The 17,291-nt window shown below is 36.1% G+C and overlaps 1 protein-coding gene across 1 annotated transcript in view; it reads right to left on the bottom strand.

The window, feature by feature from the left end:
• ADAMTS19 (ADAM metallopeptidase with thrombospondin type 1 motif 19) overlaps nucleotides 1-17,291 on the bottom strand; it is a 270,596-nt gene that overhangs the window by 77,920 nt on the left and 175,385 nt on the right. The window contains exons 12-15 of the mRNA XM_070374733.1: nucleotides 12,555-12,685; nucleotides 11,460-11,632; nucleotides 5,295-5,422; nucleotides 1,359-1,479 (exon numbers count right to left, since the gene is read on the bottom strand). Of these exons, the coding sequence (XP_070230834.1) occupies nucleotides 1,359-1,479; nucleotides 5,295-5,422; nucleotides 11,460-11,632; nucleotides 12,555-12,685 (553 nt within the window). The remainder of the gene's footprint in view (nucleotides 1-1,358; nucleotides 1,480-5,294; nucleotides 5,423-11,459; nucleotides 11,633-12,554; nucleotides 12,686-17,291) is intronic.

A 17,291-nucleotide genomic window follows, 5' to 3' on the forward strand; every position in this document is an offset into this window, starting at 1 on the left:
GCAGGAATAGGCTTCAAAAGTTCTAGTATCTTTAAATCTCTTCAGACATCACTTTAACTTTTGCATGATAAAAACATCTCCCATCACGATCAGGCTGAAAAGCTTATTACGACTGTACTTCTTAGCTGGAAGCCAGGGAACCTTTTACAGCTTTGCCTACCTTTTCTCAATGAGTTCTGACAGATTTTGACTTTCAGAATCTGTCACCTTTTTTCACAACTTCGGAGACTGAGATTTTGATCTGCAATTTACCCTGGGCCTTAGTTATTTGTAGGCTTCAAGTTCTTCGAGCTCACTTATCTTTTATTCTGCTGGGGCCAAGAGAAAGGTTATATATTTGAGGGCTGTGTCTAATTTTCTCTTAGGGGCTTTTTTTTAAAACCTAGCATGAACTCACTTTTCATGATTATTCAAATATAAATGGCTTATTCTTCATATTAAAATATATATTTTGGGGGCACATCTTTTAGTTTCTGAATAAGAAATTTAAAACAGGAAAAAAAGTTGATATATGTAGTGTAAGCATATAAATGACAATGAAAATCAATCATAAATACTAAGATAGTTCAATAAACAGATGTCCAGGTAAGACACCAATGTAAACATAAAATATTTGCTTCCTCCCAGTAAACTTGAAGGCTTGAGTTTAAAGCATTTTCTGTATATAAAGTTTACTTGTGAGTCATTATATTTCAGTACAGATAATATCACTTTTTGTTGTGGATCACTTTAAAATTCACACTACATAGATCATTCACTGTCTGTTCATCCTCATATCCCCTATGAGTGTTTATAGATGAGGAAAGAAAACGAGAGAGGATGTGTTCCTGCTCTTAATATATCTGGACTATCAGCCCACACCTTCTGATTTTCTGTTATAGTTTCCAACATGCTACACTGCTACAGACTCTGCTTTCAAAAATGCATTTCTCTGGAACTTAGTAAACACATTAAGAAAATAATAAAAAAAAATGGAAGCTGAAAACCTGAAGACTAATACTCTCAATAGTTGCTTCAGGCTGTTAAAAATTATTATTCTCTGTTAGACATCAATACTGTGCATTGGAGGATAAGGCCTGTAGAAATCTGATAATATTAGCCAATGCAAATTAGATTATTCCCTTGCTGCTCCAATTTATTAAATACACAACAGATGATTTCATATTCTCAGTATTGGGAAATGGGCTTGTTAGCATTTTGGCTCATATCATATGTTTTATATGTCATCATGAAAAATCATTCAGTACCCATTACAAAAGTCTTCAACAATCAGAAATGTGATTTCTAAGTCAAGTTCAATGTAATTTCTATCCCCAAAGACTGTTTGGATTAGTAATTTTGAAAAAAAAAATAATCACCTGCTCCTCTGGTGTGATTAAAATCTCCTTTAATGATTTTGCATGATTTTCCATTGCCATTGCACACACCACAATGATCTTCCCTTGCAAGAGACCCTAATAAACCATCACAGCCAACTTTCTGCAACAAGAGAATGACAGTACATCATAAAGTGAGCTTCTTTTCTAACGACTACTTCAGGACAAGCCTAGTCTACAAACTTGACACATCTATTTGACAAACTAGTAAAACTCCACATTCGCTGGTGCAAACTAACATAGCAAGCTTATATCAAATAATATCATTTGTAAAGTGACCAAATAGTAGGGCAGTGATCAAACTATATTTTCCTATATTAAAACTTAAATGACATCTGAAAGTAATTTGGAAAACTCTTATTGAGACAAATGCAATTTACATAAACCCCAAAAGAAATCACATTTCTACTAAATGTAACATGATTGATCAAATTCATTCTACTCAGCATAGAACAGATGGGTTTTACCGTATGGTTGGCTTTACTCCTAAAGAGGCTGCTGAATAAATGCTGAATATTAAATATTAACTTGTGCAAACCAAACATAAATGTTTGTACTCATCACAGTTCATGAACAAATTTCTGTTCCCTGCCTTCTTTGGAATCTTAACACAAGTGACCAAGAACTGCTTATAACCGATGGTTGCTATAAGAAAATATTAACAGTGGGATAATTAATTTTATATGTTCCCAGAAGAACTATGCTAATGTTAACTATGTTAACTATGCATCTTCTTAGATTAAAATGTAGACTCTTTTCTAGTGAATAATATGGGTCTCTCACTGATATTCAGAAAAGATGATATTTACTCAAAGGGTAGAAGTTAGTATGTTGGTGGTAGCTGAAATAAATGGTAGAATTATACCATTAGCTCTGATCAAGAAGAAGCTACAAAACTGACTGACGATACATCCATTTATAACAAGTTAAAATTACTTAAATAAAATTTGAAAATATCAGATAAAATAGAAACAAAACTAGGGTCTTTTTCTGTGGTTGGTGTTCGTGGGGAAGAAGCAGATTAGAAAACACAGCTGCAGGATGAATATCCCGAGAAACCAAAAATCACATTAAACCTGCATAAAAAAGGTATCCTTTCTTTTTGTCAAGGCGGGTATATCAGTGTCAAGAAGTAGACAAAGCGATGCAGTAGTGGAGAACTCTGATCAGCGAATCAAAGCTTATCTGGGAAGAAATAGAATGATTCTGGATGAAAGAGGTGGCCACCACAGGAAATTCTCAAAATACAACAAAGCCGTGGGAAGAGTTCACTAAGCAAGAGCCATGAAAAGACCAGCGACTCCTGGGGATAAAAATCTCTCCTTCATGTACAAATGAGGAGCAAATTGAGAGATTACAGTGGTTTTGAAATGATAGAAACGCCTTTATTATTCTACCCATAGCATCTAGCTTCTTTCTTGGTAAATACAATAAACTCAATAAATAGTAGTTCAATGATTGAATAAACGAGTACCTAGTTGTCTGCTAGCTTTGTAACCCTTGTAACTGGGACAGTATATGTTTCTAAAACCTAAAATTAAAGGCAGGGATAGACATCATGTCATGGCTCAATAACCATGTAGATTTAAAATAAGGATGAAAAAATTCACATTTTGTAATCAGTAGTTACAAGTAGCCACACTTTTCAAAATATGCCCACATAACTCCAAAAATTGAGGATGAATGTCTTGGAAAAGACAACACTGGTTAACTGGTGGTAGGTGCCTGAGGTACCACTGGTAGCTGAAGACAGGGGAATAGCACAATAATGTAGAAGACAGCCTTCTCTATGCTCTTCCAGGATATAAAGGGCAGGGAGGCCAACTGGGTCACCAGGAGAAAGCTGTCTATTTTTCAATTGCTCTCCTTCGTCTACTCATCAAGTTTAGAAATTTACTTTCAACGTCAATGTATATTTTAGGATAAAACAAAACACTCCAGCCAAACTCAGTATACAGAGCTGTCAGAAAGAAAAAAAGGAAGCATGTTTTTAATTATATTAAAAGACTGAATGAGGCATTTTAGTTAAAAAGCCAGAATGGTGAAGTATTCCAAAGCTATCAGAAGTCACAGTCCACTTCACAGAACTTTAAGTACAATCATCAGACTCACATAACACTTACACAGAATTTTGTGTTGTTGTTGCTGTTATTTTAATAGTTAGGGACTCTATAAAAGGTCTGGCTTACACAATACTGTTAAGTGAAAAGCATAGCAATGTAAGCTATTGTATTTGGCATATAGTTGGGAAAATAATTTTCTTTGAAAAATAAACTCATTTAAGTCATACTAATCTGACATTTACATAAAATGATGAAATAAAGATGAAAGTTTTAACTGCACAACTTAGAGCTCTGAAAACCAAGTGTTTATAGGTAAATAATTGCAATGATTTTTAAACAAATGAAAAATATATTCCAGGCTACTAAGGAAATTAATATGTAATTATAAGGCTGTTTCTTATATCCAATTATATTGCATGATTCTATGCTTTAAATATTATAGCATGCTGGCAAAATAAAGAATCTAAGAGCTGGTAAACCATTTAAGTTTCAGATTGTTTCCAAGTTTTTACCCAGAAGTCTATATACTTCTACTGGACCACGGACTGATCAATCCAGAGTTTGTAATTGTTTTCAAATTTTGGTGTATGTGTGCGCTTGTGTGGTCAGGCATGCATTTTTAGAGGAAGAAACCAAAACTTTTATCAAATTCTCAAAGGAGTATATTACACAAAAAAGTCAATGATCACTGGCCTATTTCATTTTACAGATTAGTTAATGGATGCACACATATTTTAAGTGATTTTCCCAAGAATATAGTTTCCTAGTGGCTGCCATGGATTCTGAGTGTTGTCCTACTCAGATACCTCTCTCATTACTAAAGGATGCACATTCTCCTCCCACGCCTGGGAAATGTATCAGTTTATGGCTCTTAACCTTCATCCCTTTTAAGGAAATGCCTAGCCTAAAGAAAACTGCCTTTCCCAAGATCATAGCCCCCTCATCCCCTGGGACAGTTTATATCCAAACACTAGTAGACAATAAGGGTTAAAAAGGTCTGGTTTTCTCTCCCCGGATGGAGACAACTTTGAAGAGCCATCCCAACTACATGAAGCTAGCAAATGAAGCTAGCTAAGGTCTTGTGACTGCCAGCCCAATTGCTCCCTGTGCTCAGTCCTGCCTCCTTTCCCTTCTATATACATATTGATCATGAAAACACTTGACATTAAATTTCCTGCATATTTATCATCCAGGGGAAGGCAACTGTGATAGTGGCAGACCCGTAACTGGCAAAATTCAGAGCTTTAGCCATTGATCTTTCCACTATGCTATTTATTTGAACAGAATGACTACTTTTCTAATGATAAAGAAGAGCACATACATGCATATAACAGATGGAGATTATTTTTAAAAAGAAAACAAAAAGACAAATGACATGTTTAAGTACAATAAAAATTGAATATACATTTAAAAATCAGCTGATACAAGAATGTAGATAATATTTTAACAGTAATGAATAATAAGACTGATTTTATAGGTTTTTGCCACATGGCTCAGTCTTGGACACAAGACATGGAGAAGTGGAGTGCTTGAGTTTTTGGTCTGGAATATTTTGACATAAAATGCCCAAAGTGTCATAATTTTTCAGGCCTGTAATACATACATTATTGAATAAATATGTCAGATTCTTTCAACTAGAAATGGACATTATAGATTTTCCAGTCTGAACCCTTCACTATACAGATTAAAGAATGGACTTCAAAGTTGATCAGACTTGCTGAAGATCACAGTTGAGGCAGGACTACATTAAAATCTTTTGAATCTTAGTACAGAGCTTTCCACCATACTGTGCAGCTGCTCCAAGGTCCCCCAAGCCTCCCTCAGTGCAGACACTCACCCTTTTGGAAAGTCTTACCTGACACCTGCCATTTGCACAGACATCTAATCCCTGATATCCACAAGAAGTTCCATCCAACACTTTTTCTGATAGGAGAATAGGCTGTTCTTTTCCAACAGGAGAACAAAACAAGGAACACGGCTTTTCTACAGAGTGGATAAAAAGAAATGAATAAAAGTCGATCCATAAGTATTTTTATCTCAAGCTTTATTTTTCAAAATAGTTTTGAGTAAAAAATATAATATGTTAAATAAGTAATGTACTACTAGAGTAGATAATACTAGAGGGTTATTATGAGTAGTAAATGAGATGATGCCGGGAAAAAACAGGTATCCAGTGAATATTAACCTCCTTCTTAAGAATTGTGTCTTCAAATTATTTTTAAGTATATCACTTATTATTTTTGGCACTAAACTTCTACTACACACAGACCAAGTATTCTTTGTGAAAAATATTTTGCACTCTCCCAATTTCTGCTTATATCTTTTGGCATGAACCCCTTTTAATTATAAGAACATATCCAATTTCTGCTTATTTAAGATTTATTTTATTCACGAAGCTTTTCTTGATGTCTCATTTCTAAATTCCAATACACTAATTTTCAATCCTACGTATTTGGCATTTCTAAGAGAAAAATTACTAAAGGGAGAAAGAAGAGCTTCTATGATGAACAATTCTTATAAGATTTTCCACTGTGAGGATGTTTAGAAATGCAATACAATCCCATGAGAACATGCACTAGAATGTCCAACTGCTGAAGTGCTAGCTAGCAGTCAACCCTCTTTATTGTCTACTCAGAAAGCATGTTGGGATGTATGATGACTAGGGTGAGACTTACTGTTCTAGGTAAAGAATTCTTGAATGGCTGGCAATCTTCCTCAGAGCTTCCTTAAGCAATAAAGGAGGGTGATTAGAGTAAAAAAACTTGACTTTCAGGCTCAGTCAAAGACTGGCAGAATATTTTTTAAAGTGCTGTTTCTATTTCTAAATATTCTGCAGAGGAGCTGTAGTATTTGGTAACACCAGTAGTAAGATTATCCAAATCTGAAACTTCAGAGCAATTTCCAGGCTACATTACTACTCTATTGGCTTGACACCAGTCAGGCCCTTTACTGTTTATTAAGCTCATATAAATAGAATGGAAAATAGTTTACAGTCTCTGACACTGATCTTCGCTTATGTCTTCAGTAAAGTTCCACGTATGCTGATGGGATTCTATAAATACCAAATAACAGCCAGAGGCATGGAACAGGGTATCACTTGGCAAAGAGAAGACAGACAGTTAAATGAGCCTTCAGAATTGAACATTTCAAACAGTTTTCACATGTGGCTTCTGAATACTGCTCTGAATAATTTTGGGGAGTTGGAACATGGCCTTTAATGTGCATGGTTTTGAAATTTTCCTTTAAGATGCCATTATAAGCTGCAATAAAGCACTTCAATGTGCTCTCACACCTCAAAGTAGGTTATGTTTATTCAGTGACTGCTTACTATGTCATATCTTTGGACTTAAAAACAGCTGCTGTAATTGCAACACTTTAATACTGGTATGTATGTATATATATATATAAAATTCTCTTTCTGGAGTCTTCATTGAAGAGAGTAGCAAACCAGATATATGAATAATGTCGAAAGGAATTAGTCAAAAAAATTTCATTCACATTCTAAGCATGAAATCAGATAAAAAAATCTTTGTATTTCTCCTTTTACAACATACTGTCAATTCACTGTACTTACTTTAGCTTTATAGATGACATAAACATTTGATACCAATCTTCCTTCCTGGAGTGTACCCTTGAGATTGTGACATTATAGTGATCCATGTAACATGCCAGTACTTGGCAGGCAGGCTCTGTCTTGATTTAAGAGATCAACCCTTTCCAAAATATGCATTAAACATGGATATCAGCCAAATTTCAGCACAGAGCATGCAAAATACCTGAATGCTAAAGCTATGCATCTTTTTTTTTTCCTCTAAAAATAAATGTTCACTATAATTCTCCTAGCCAGAGATTCGTGTATTAACAGAAATAGCCACTTCCATTCTCAAGTGCCAAAGACTTGGGCATTTTTATAAGACCTATATATTTCATTTTGTTCCATACTGCTCTAATACATAAAAACTATTATGTATTTTATTCATCATAGACTGACTGATGTGTTTGATTAGTACATTTTGCAAAATTATCCAAAAGTGCTACCCTGCTAATGATGTATCTATTATAGATCATTCTGATGATAAACAACACTTTATAAGAGCTTTGGTATTTTAAGTTGATCCTCATACAACTCTGATTTTTTTCTTTATTGGCTGCACCACTTGGCTTGTGGGAATCTTAGCTCCCTAACCAGGGACTGAATTCATGTCTCGTGCAGTGGAAGCTCAGAGTCCTAACTACTGGACCACGAGGGAATTTCCCCCCTATCCTACCTTTTTTTTTTTTTAATCTGGAGGGAAACTGTTTCTTATTTCTTATTTCACATGAGTAAACAGGTTTGAAATGAATTAAATATTATCAAATCACACAGCTACTTAGAGGCAGAGATAGGATTAACCCAAGATCAGATGAAGATTTTCATGAATTGTCATACTGATTTTATTTCTACAAAGAAAAATACTGTTGGGCTGGCCAAAAAGTTTGTTCAGGAACAAGAATGAAATTTTTGGTCAACCCAAGATATTTAAATATTATGCAGCAAATATTCATCAGAAGCTTAATAATTGCCAGACAGTACTCTAGGCACAGACAACAGTGGGAATAGAGACATTTAAATCTGCGACAACATGGTCTGCTGGAGTACTTGGAAGGGATATATACAGATCCAACATTGAAGACCAAGGTATTCTTCTTTGCTGGAGTACTTGACATAGACTGAGTCCAAAAATCAGTAGAAGTTTTCAAGGTAAATAAAAGGGGAAAGAGGTTAAAGCCTGAGAAGGAAAGGATATCATGCCAAGAAACCTGCATGTTTACAGGTCCAGAAATAAGAAAACATGATGTATATGAGGGAGGAAATGAAATTCAGCCTGGCTGTGCTGGAGATGGAAGCGAGGCCAAAGATGTTAAAGTGGACAGGCCACAAGAATGGCCTTCTGAACCAGGCAATAAAGTTTGAGACTGGCCCTGATGGTAACGGGACTCATGGAAGGGTACTCACTGGCACCCTGACCAACAGTTCTGATCTTCAAAAAGGCCAGCCTGTCTGAAATGAGGAGCAGGAGCTGGAGGACGGTCAGAGAAACAGTAAGAAAGCTGTTTGAAGAATCCAGGTCAGAGATGGTGCAATCATGAACAAAGATGCTTGGCAAACAAAGAGAAGTTTGGACAAATAGGGCTTGCTTATTGATTACAGGCAGATGGAGATTGAGGCAGAAAGAGTTTAGCTTAGCTTGGTAATGAGGCAAATCGTGATGTTATTCTCCGTGAGAGAGAATAATAAGAGGAGCAGATGGTGGGAGTGAAACACGGGAATGGAGGAAGGGATATGTTCAACTTGAATCATGTTGAGTTAGAGATGAACGGGACGCTAAGTGAGAAGTTCAAGCAACATACAAGTAAACAGCTAAGGAGCTCAGGACAGACAGATCTAGTTGGAGATAAATGCCTGTGTTCCTTTAGCATTTGGATGATAAATAAAACCTAGTGAATAAGTAAGATCATCCCAAGAGGAACATTCAGTGAGAAGAGGGACCAGGATAGGTCACTTCCCAAAAGAGACACTATTCTTGCACTTAATATTTATTGTCTACTCTGTTCAGGCACTGTTTACAGAGCTAAAGATAGAGAAATGCATAAAATACAAGTCTTGCTCTTACAATCATTATTTGGGGAGAAAAACATTGGAAAAGACTCTGATGCTGGGAGGGATTGGGGGCAGGAAGAGAAGGGGACGACAGAGAGTGAAATGGCTGGAGGGCATCACTGACTTGATGGACATGAGTCTCAGTGAACTCCAGGAGTTGGTGATGGACAGGGAGGCCTGGCGTGCTGCGATGCATGGGGTCGCAAAGAGCTGGACACGACTGAGCGACTGATCTGAACTGAAACTAATAAAATAAAAATACTATGACAGATCACTATAGCTTATGTGAAAAAAAGAATAAGGCAGGGTATTGAAAGGTATTGAGTCAGTATTTAAGAAAAGACCAGAAGGAGTCACCAGCAAAAATAATACTTTCCAAGATACTAAGACAGAAAGGCCCTGGACTGATTCTAGGGAGAGCAAGGGAGCCAGTGTGGGTGGAAGGGTGTAATGGTAAGTATAGATGAAGCAAGAGGGCAACAGGAAGCCAGGGAGAAAGGCCCTCATAGGCTATTAGAAGGACTTTGGACCTTTAGTGAGTTGGGAAAACTCATTCTGTTGCCTTCAGAATGGAAGAATAACGTGACATGACTGATATTTTAAATGTATCCTTCTGGCTATGATTGAGACTGAAGGAAATATGGGGACACAAACATAAAGACCTGTTAGATTACTATAAACACACAGGTAAGGCACAGTGGCTTATATCAGGGGGTCAGGTCTGGAGATACTGGGCAATCATTAGATTCTGGAGGTATTTTAAAGATAGGGACAATGTGACTTTACTGATATTTCAAAGGCATAGTAAAAGAGAACGTAAAGGAAAGGGAGGACTCCAAAGTTTGTGGTCAAAGCAACTGTGAATACAGAATTAACTTTTATTAAAAGGATGATGAGACTAGAAGATTGTGTTATTATTTTCACTTAACTGAAGAAATGGTACATTTAGAGGCTATATGTTGGGGAAGAAAGCAGGATATGTTTGAAGCAGTGGAGCAAGGGCAGTATTTGGAGCGCAAAGAGAAAGAGAGTAAGCTCTTAGATGAGGTAGGAGACAAGAGAAGGAATCAGACAAAGGAAGGTCTTGCTGAGCATGTCATGTTGTGCAATTTGGTCTTTACCTGACAGTTATGGGAAGGCTCTGAAATGCTTAAGGTGGGAAGGCGATATGAACCAATCTGCATTTTATATAAAGATCTCTAGTTGGCGGCTTCCCAGGTGGCTCAATGGTAAAGAATCCATCTGCTAATGCAGGAGATGCTAGCGACTCAGGTTGGATCCCTGAGTTGGGAAGATCCCCTAGAGAAGGAAATGGCAACTCACTCCAGTATTCTTGCCTGGGAAAACCCATGGACAGAGAAGCCTGGTGGGCTACACAGTAGACCATAGGGTCACAAAGAGTGGGATATGACTGAGCAACTGAGCACGAGTTCTACCTTGTGCCACCCCTTTACAGGAACCTCGACCCCTCTCCCACCACCACCCCCAACTCCTGGCAACGGCTGATCTGTTCTCCATCTCTATACTATTGTGATTTCAAGAATGTTAAAAAAAGGAATCATACAGCACGTGGCATTTTGAGACTGGCTTGTCTACTCTGCATAACGTTCTGACATCCACCAGGTCACTGCATACCTTAACAGTGTGTTCCTTGGACTGCTGTGTAACATCCTACCGCACGCATAAACCTTCATTTGCTAATCCTGCAGCTACTCAGAAACTTTTTGATTGCTTCAAGTTTCTGGCTATTGAAAATAAAACTGCTATGGGCACTCATGTACAGCATTTTCTTGTGGTTGTAAATTTTTATTTCTCCGAAATAAATAACCACGACTGCGTTTTCTAATGTGCATGCTTTGTTATTTGAGACACTGCCAAGCTAATTTTCAGAGCAGCTGCACCATTTTACCTTACCAGCAACGCATGAGAGATCGTTTCTCTTCATCCTAACCAGCATTTTGTACTGCCACCCTTTTAAAATTGTTTGTGTATAATAATACCTCCATCTTTAAAAAATATATTTTTAGTTAGTGCTTGTGGTTATTATATGTCACAAAAGTGAAAGTGTTAGTGACTCTTTGTGACCCCATGGACTGTAACCCATCAGACTCCTCTGTCCATGGGACTCTCTAGGCTAGAATACTGGAGTGGGTTGCCATGCCCTTCTCCAGGGGATCTTCCCGACCCAGGGATTGAACATGGGCCTCCCACGTTGCAGGCAGATTCTTTGCCATCCGAGGCATGTCATAAAGGCAGAAAAAGCAGAGTTTTGAAATACCTATAGTATAAACTACAAAACAACATTTACCATTAGTGTAAAGCACTTTGCAAACCTAGACTTCTGCTTAATTAAGACGGTGGTGATCTGGTTGGTCATACCTTCATCCATGACAGCGTGCCACTGAAGTACATGCTTTGGGTACGAAGTTCTAACACTATAGGCCTGACATTGCCAGTCTCTGAATCCAGGCAAACCTGCAGGACAAGGTGGATTCTCACATATTCTGTATTGTTTTCTGGGACCATTACAATCCCTTGCTTCAGAACCTAGCCTAGAAAAGATAGTACAAATAATCAATTTTATCTTATTTTATGTTAACTACTCATTAAAAAAAAAATCAAAAGGCATTGTATTAATAAGGGATAATCCTTTCTATTAAATCTACTTTTGAAAATGTGGACAGATTAAATGATTAGTAACAGTAGGAAATCCATATGTTTATTTAAAAATGTGTATTTTTTTCTAATATTTGATCCATTTAATTTCCAAAATATAGGAGAAACAAAAGTCCGTTTGCTATGAAAATGATATAGAAGGGTAAAGGACAGAAGCTGGGGGCAAAATACACTCCCGTTGAGGAGTGTAGCCAAGAAATTCCAATGAGATGCTTCTAAGGTTTTCACACACATTTTAAAAAATCATTTGCTGAGGAACTGGGCCACTGAACCCATACCAAAGTCAAAGCATAAAACTGAAATGACTCTCACACATTTCCTAGGATCACCACTAGGAAAGATGGAGCCAAACAAGCTGGTCTTGGATGCTCCTTGTCTGTACACATGCTCAGCACAGTTTGCTTTCTCATCCTCAGCTTGTACTGACATTCACGCTGCCCTCATTCCCTCCGTTCCTGAAGTCCTCTCAGCTACTGGTTCCTCTCACGGATCTTTTAAACGGTGACGTACTTTTCCTAACATGTCTCCCTGCTTGGGTCAACACAGTTTTTCATTTGATTTATTCTCAAGAAAACAACCTGTGTGGTGTTTAACTATTTGCTCTTAGGAGGGTTGGTCTTATTTTCTTCTTCAAAGGGAGTTCTTATACATAATAATTTGAGAGACTTTTCTGTCTTCCAAGTGGACTGGGTTTGAAGAAGTGTCTTTGGTCCCTGACATGGTTTATCAGTAAAACCTTTTTTATTTCACACTTGAAGAAAACAATGCCCTCCCCCAATCCAGGAATGTTGCGTTTACCCAGGACACTTGCGCTCTCGACTGCTGATCCCAGAACTGCAGGTTCGGGTACAGGGACTCCACATGCTCCACTCTCCAGCCGCGAGTCCGGGTGCTGCGGTCCTGCTGGTACACTCTCCAGCCTTACACCACTATTCCAAAAGTTATGTCTTAGGTGAACAAATCAGGGCACAATGGAAAATCATTCACTGGCCTATCGAGTCACTGGAATTGCGATTAAATCAGGTCAGCTAAAGCCCCAAACGTGTGGAATTGAAAAAGACCAAAAATTAGTTGGCACGTGCTTAATGTCACAGTAATAATTCACTGGTCCAGTTCTCCCAGCTCTCATGTCAGGTCACACAGTCTTGTCATAAAAATAGGACACGGGTATTTGTATTATAGCCCTGAGAATTCAGTGCTTGTGACAGAGACAGGGTGAATGGGGGAGTGGGGATTGTACAGCCAGGGAAGAAAAACTAACATGCTCTAGAAAAAAACAATAATTTAATAGAGAAGAATGAAAAATAGGTTCATATTTTGTAGGTAAGATATAAATGGAGGTAATATAAATGGAGGTAAAGATATCAATGGTAGGTGAGATACAAATGTCTTTGACGAGAATGAAGCAGACATTAGCAAATCCACCCATTTTTATTTGAAATGTCAGTGTTTCAGGGTACTCTCTCTCCTTGCAATTAGAAACAAAGCTTATGACTCACTTTCATTTACATTGTTTTTTCTTTCTTTTTTCCCTAAGTTTCCATCATGAGAAAGACAGCAATGACAGAAGAGAAGAGTGTGTTCATTTTCTTTTTTATATTTATCATTAATTTTAAACAAAAGCAGCCAAAGAATTTTCTTTTTTTTTTTTTTTTTGGTGGTCACTGAGGAATAGTTGCCAGAATTTGATGGAGAGATTATTATAATTTCTCTCTTTTTTTTTTTGCTCAGTCATGTTCAACTCTTTGTGATCCCATGGACTATTCAGATGATGGATCCTCCAGGCCAGAATTCTGGAGTGGGTAGCCTTTCCCTTCTCCAGGGGATCTTCCCAACCCAGGGATGGAAGCCAGGTCTCCTGCATTGCAGGCGGATCCTTTACCAGCTGAGCCACAACAATTTCTCCTTATTCCTGGAAAATCAGATCTATCATGATCACAGCAAAGATATTAAAGGTAAAAATTAACTGAACAAAAAAAAATGTTGGAAATAATAAGTAAAGATTTAAAAATTTAGATAAGTGATTGTATAATGACAGGAGTTGAGCAAGATGTTCATACTAGTTCTAAACAATTTTCTGTACCAGTGGCAACATGATTTATAAGGGATTGTGAAGAAATCATACCAATTCTGTGATCCTCAGTTTTCCCATCTCAAAATGTGAATGAAAATCATATATAGCTAACAGACTTAGCAGAGGTTGAATGAAACTAAGCACAATGCATAGCCCATACTGACGATTTAATAAAGATTAACCAAAATAAAAATACCAATAACACCAAATTATATATCATTATATTAATTTTATCAATAAGTTTCAGAAATCTCACCAAAATTCTATTATGATTTTAAATGATCTGTTTCTTTAAAACTTATTTTGAAAATATGTGTTTAAATGCTGTTTTTAGAAGAATTTATAAAACTATGCTATGAAGTTTTGTGTGAGCCCAGTTAGTCCTTTTCTATGTAATAAATAGTTCCTGAAGATTTTCTCTAATAATGTCAAATTTAAGGAACTCTACTCAGTATTTTGTAATGACCTATAAGGGGAACAGAATCTAAAAAAGAATATATATATGTATATGCAATAACTGAATCACTTTACTGTATACATGAAACTAAGATAACATTGTAAGTCAACTATATTTCAATAAAATTAAAACAAAATTCAATCTCTTTCAGATTCAAAGAGTTTTACATCCAGGTTTGGGAAGAAACAAAACAAAACCTCAATAATTCAGAGTATAATGACATGCTAAGATTGACATTAAATAAACTGAGATTTTTGTAGGAAGATTCAGCCTGAATGTTGTAAAAGGGGGAAAAAACAAACCTTGTGAAAACTTTGAAATAATTTACTGGTTTTAGGGATTTCATGATGTTGTGCCATTCATGCGGGAAAAAAAAAAAAAAAAACAAAGTGAATCCTGCCAAACTTCAATTGGTCAAGTAGATTTGACCTACATGAAGGGCATTTATTTTTACCCCCTAAGTGCGTATCACAGCTCTTTGCCCATTTAGTGGTAAGCTGGCATTGAAAGGCTGGGCTAGAGTTCACAGTGAACTTAAAAATATTCTGGGAAAGACCCAGATCTAGACTTGCATGTCATTTAAACTAGTCACGTCTGGCAGACGAAGAGAAATGGAAACAGATATACAAGCTAAATTTGCATCCCGGAATTGGTGAAATTCAAAGAAAGCATAGTATAATAGTTAAAGTCCACTAACTTCAGATAACCAACTCTGGGTGAAACTATGGAAAACCCGCTTTTGTGTCTTCTAGGTGGAGCTTTGTTTCAACACTGGGGAAAGTTTTAAGTGCTTTGTTTAATTATTATATAATATATTCTATTGGGTTTATATGTAAAATGATCCTAATGCTTTTCATGAATTTTCTAGTAGCATGTTTTGTTTCATTCCTATTTTTTAGTTTTAAAAAATATATTACACAAGATTTAAAGAACTCAAAATTTCTCATATTGAATAATTCAGTATGACCTATGAAAATGCTAAGGAAATTTATAATATAGATTCTTTCTGCAACAGTACATGACCTAAAAAAGTTTGACTATATTTCTATTCTCTCTAATTTCTATGTGAATATGCCTAGAAAGTTGAAGAAAACAGCCAATTGGAAGAGGTCCTTGAAAATGACAAAGGAAATATTATTGTCTAATTAAATCCTCTTGTATATATATATTGTTAGATGAAATAAGAGGAAGAAAGAAGGCAATAAACTGCCCCCTTATGTAAATTTGTGACTAAGGATATTATAACATTCATTTTTTCAATAAAGCATGATGATAATAATTTCATCACTTAAGAACTTAGGAAAGTAAATAATTAAAATATATTATGCAGCATCCTTCAAAACAGTCTAATATTTTAGTCACTTGGTATTTAGCGTTCCTTCTCCATCCTCTCATTCCTAGAAAATATTTTAAGTAAAAAACATACACTTCTTGATTTTAAGCATATCATTTATCAACTCACAGACCTCTGTTAATATAAATGTAAACACAGATGCCAGTATTATAAAGAGAAAATGAGAAAGAAAACAGGCTGCTTTTAATTTGGAAAAGGCTGTGCATAAACAGTAGATAAATCCTTATCTCCAAAATCACTATGAATCATAAAATTCTTGTTGGAACCTTCTCAGACTTAATTATATACTCTTAGGTGAACTACTTATACAGCTCAATTAACATCATTAGAGTGTAACACATTACAAAATTCTCAGCTTTGTTTCTCAGATTGCCGTGTACTGAGCTAGCAGTGTTCAGCATGAGGTTGCAAGCATCCAAATATTTTAGCCCTATAGCCCTCAATTACAGAGTGTTGGAAGCTATTTTCATGATGGCTCCTACAACAGCTGGAACAGATGGAGAGTTGAAGAAGCCCACATGGCCTGAGGAACCAAGACGTTCATTAGTTATTTCAATGTATAAAACATTACAGAACCATTGAGAATATCATTAGCACAATTATAGGGAAATGAAACATTTATTTTTAATGAATAATTACAATTTTGATTGCTGAAAGAATAAGTTTACCTTAGAGAACTCAAGAATGCAATTTATTCTCATAAATATTGGAAGAAAAAAACAATAGAAAAATATTTAGGACACCAGATTATAAAAATGAACAGATTTTAAATTGCTAATGAAGAACTAAGTAAGACAAATGGACTGCGTGATGTTTGAAGACGTGTGGCTGAATATTTGGTTATCTCTGTTTATTACTGCTTTCGTGTTTCAGGGATGACGAAAATTATTGCTGGTGCAGAGTTTTATGACTCAAGCAATAAATTACTCAGCATAATACCATGAGGCTTGCCCAATATACACACATTATTGCACTTTTGTGTATAATTTAAAACAAATCCAAATTCTGACTCTCTGCATAAGCTCACAGAAAACACATTTGGCAGTCTGTAAACAACTGACTGATATTTCACAGAAGTTCTCTATCAAGAAACCGTTTTCTTACTGATTGTATTGGGTGATAAAATATTTCTAGTCCTTTTTTATTATCTGGGACTTAATTTGTACATTTTTCTTTTTCTCATTAAAGAAATCATAGAAGTAATAAATGACTACAGGCTTATGTCAAATAATCCAGAAATGTCAGGAGAAAAGTTGCATTCACCCTTACTGTCAATTGTTTTATTCCATCCATCAATTTCAACTCCCTCCCAAGAGTTAACTACTAATTACAATTTGGAGTTTATGTGTTCAAACCACTTTCTATGAGTTTAAAAATATATAAACCCTGTGTGTATACTCACATTTGTACACAAATTATTTTTTTCCTAAATCTCAAATGGTACCATATAAAGTATGAATTTTTCTGACATGTCTCTATACTAACCACCATGTCTAGTAGATGTTTTCAAGTTAATACAGATATAACTACCTCATTCTGTGATCAGCTATACTGGAACCATTCCTCTTCCAATGAATATTTTGTTTTTTCTTATTTCTCACCATAGCAGGTGACATCCTCACATAAGTATATGTGTGTGTACATGCAAAC

The sequence above is a fragment of the Bos mutus genome, chromosome 7 (assembly GCF_027580195.1).
Source record: "Bos mutus isolate GX-2022 chromosome 7, NWIPB_WYAK_1.1, whole genome shotgun sequence".
In the NCBI taxonomy this organism is placed as follows: domain Eukaryota; kingdom Metazoa; phylum Chordata; class Mammalia; order Artiodactyla; family Bovidae; genus Bos; species Bos mutus.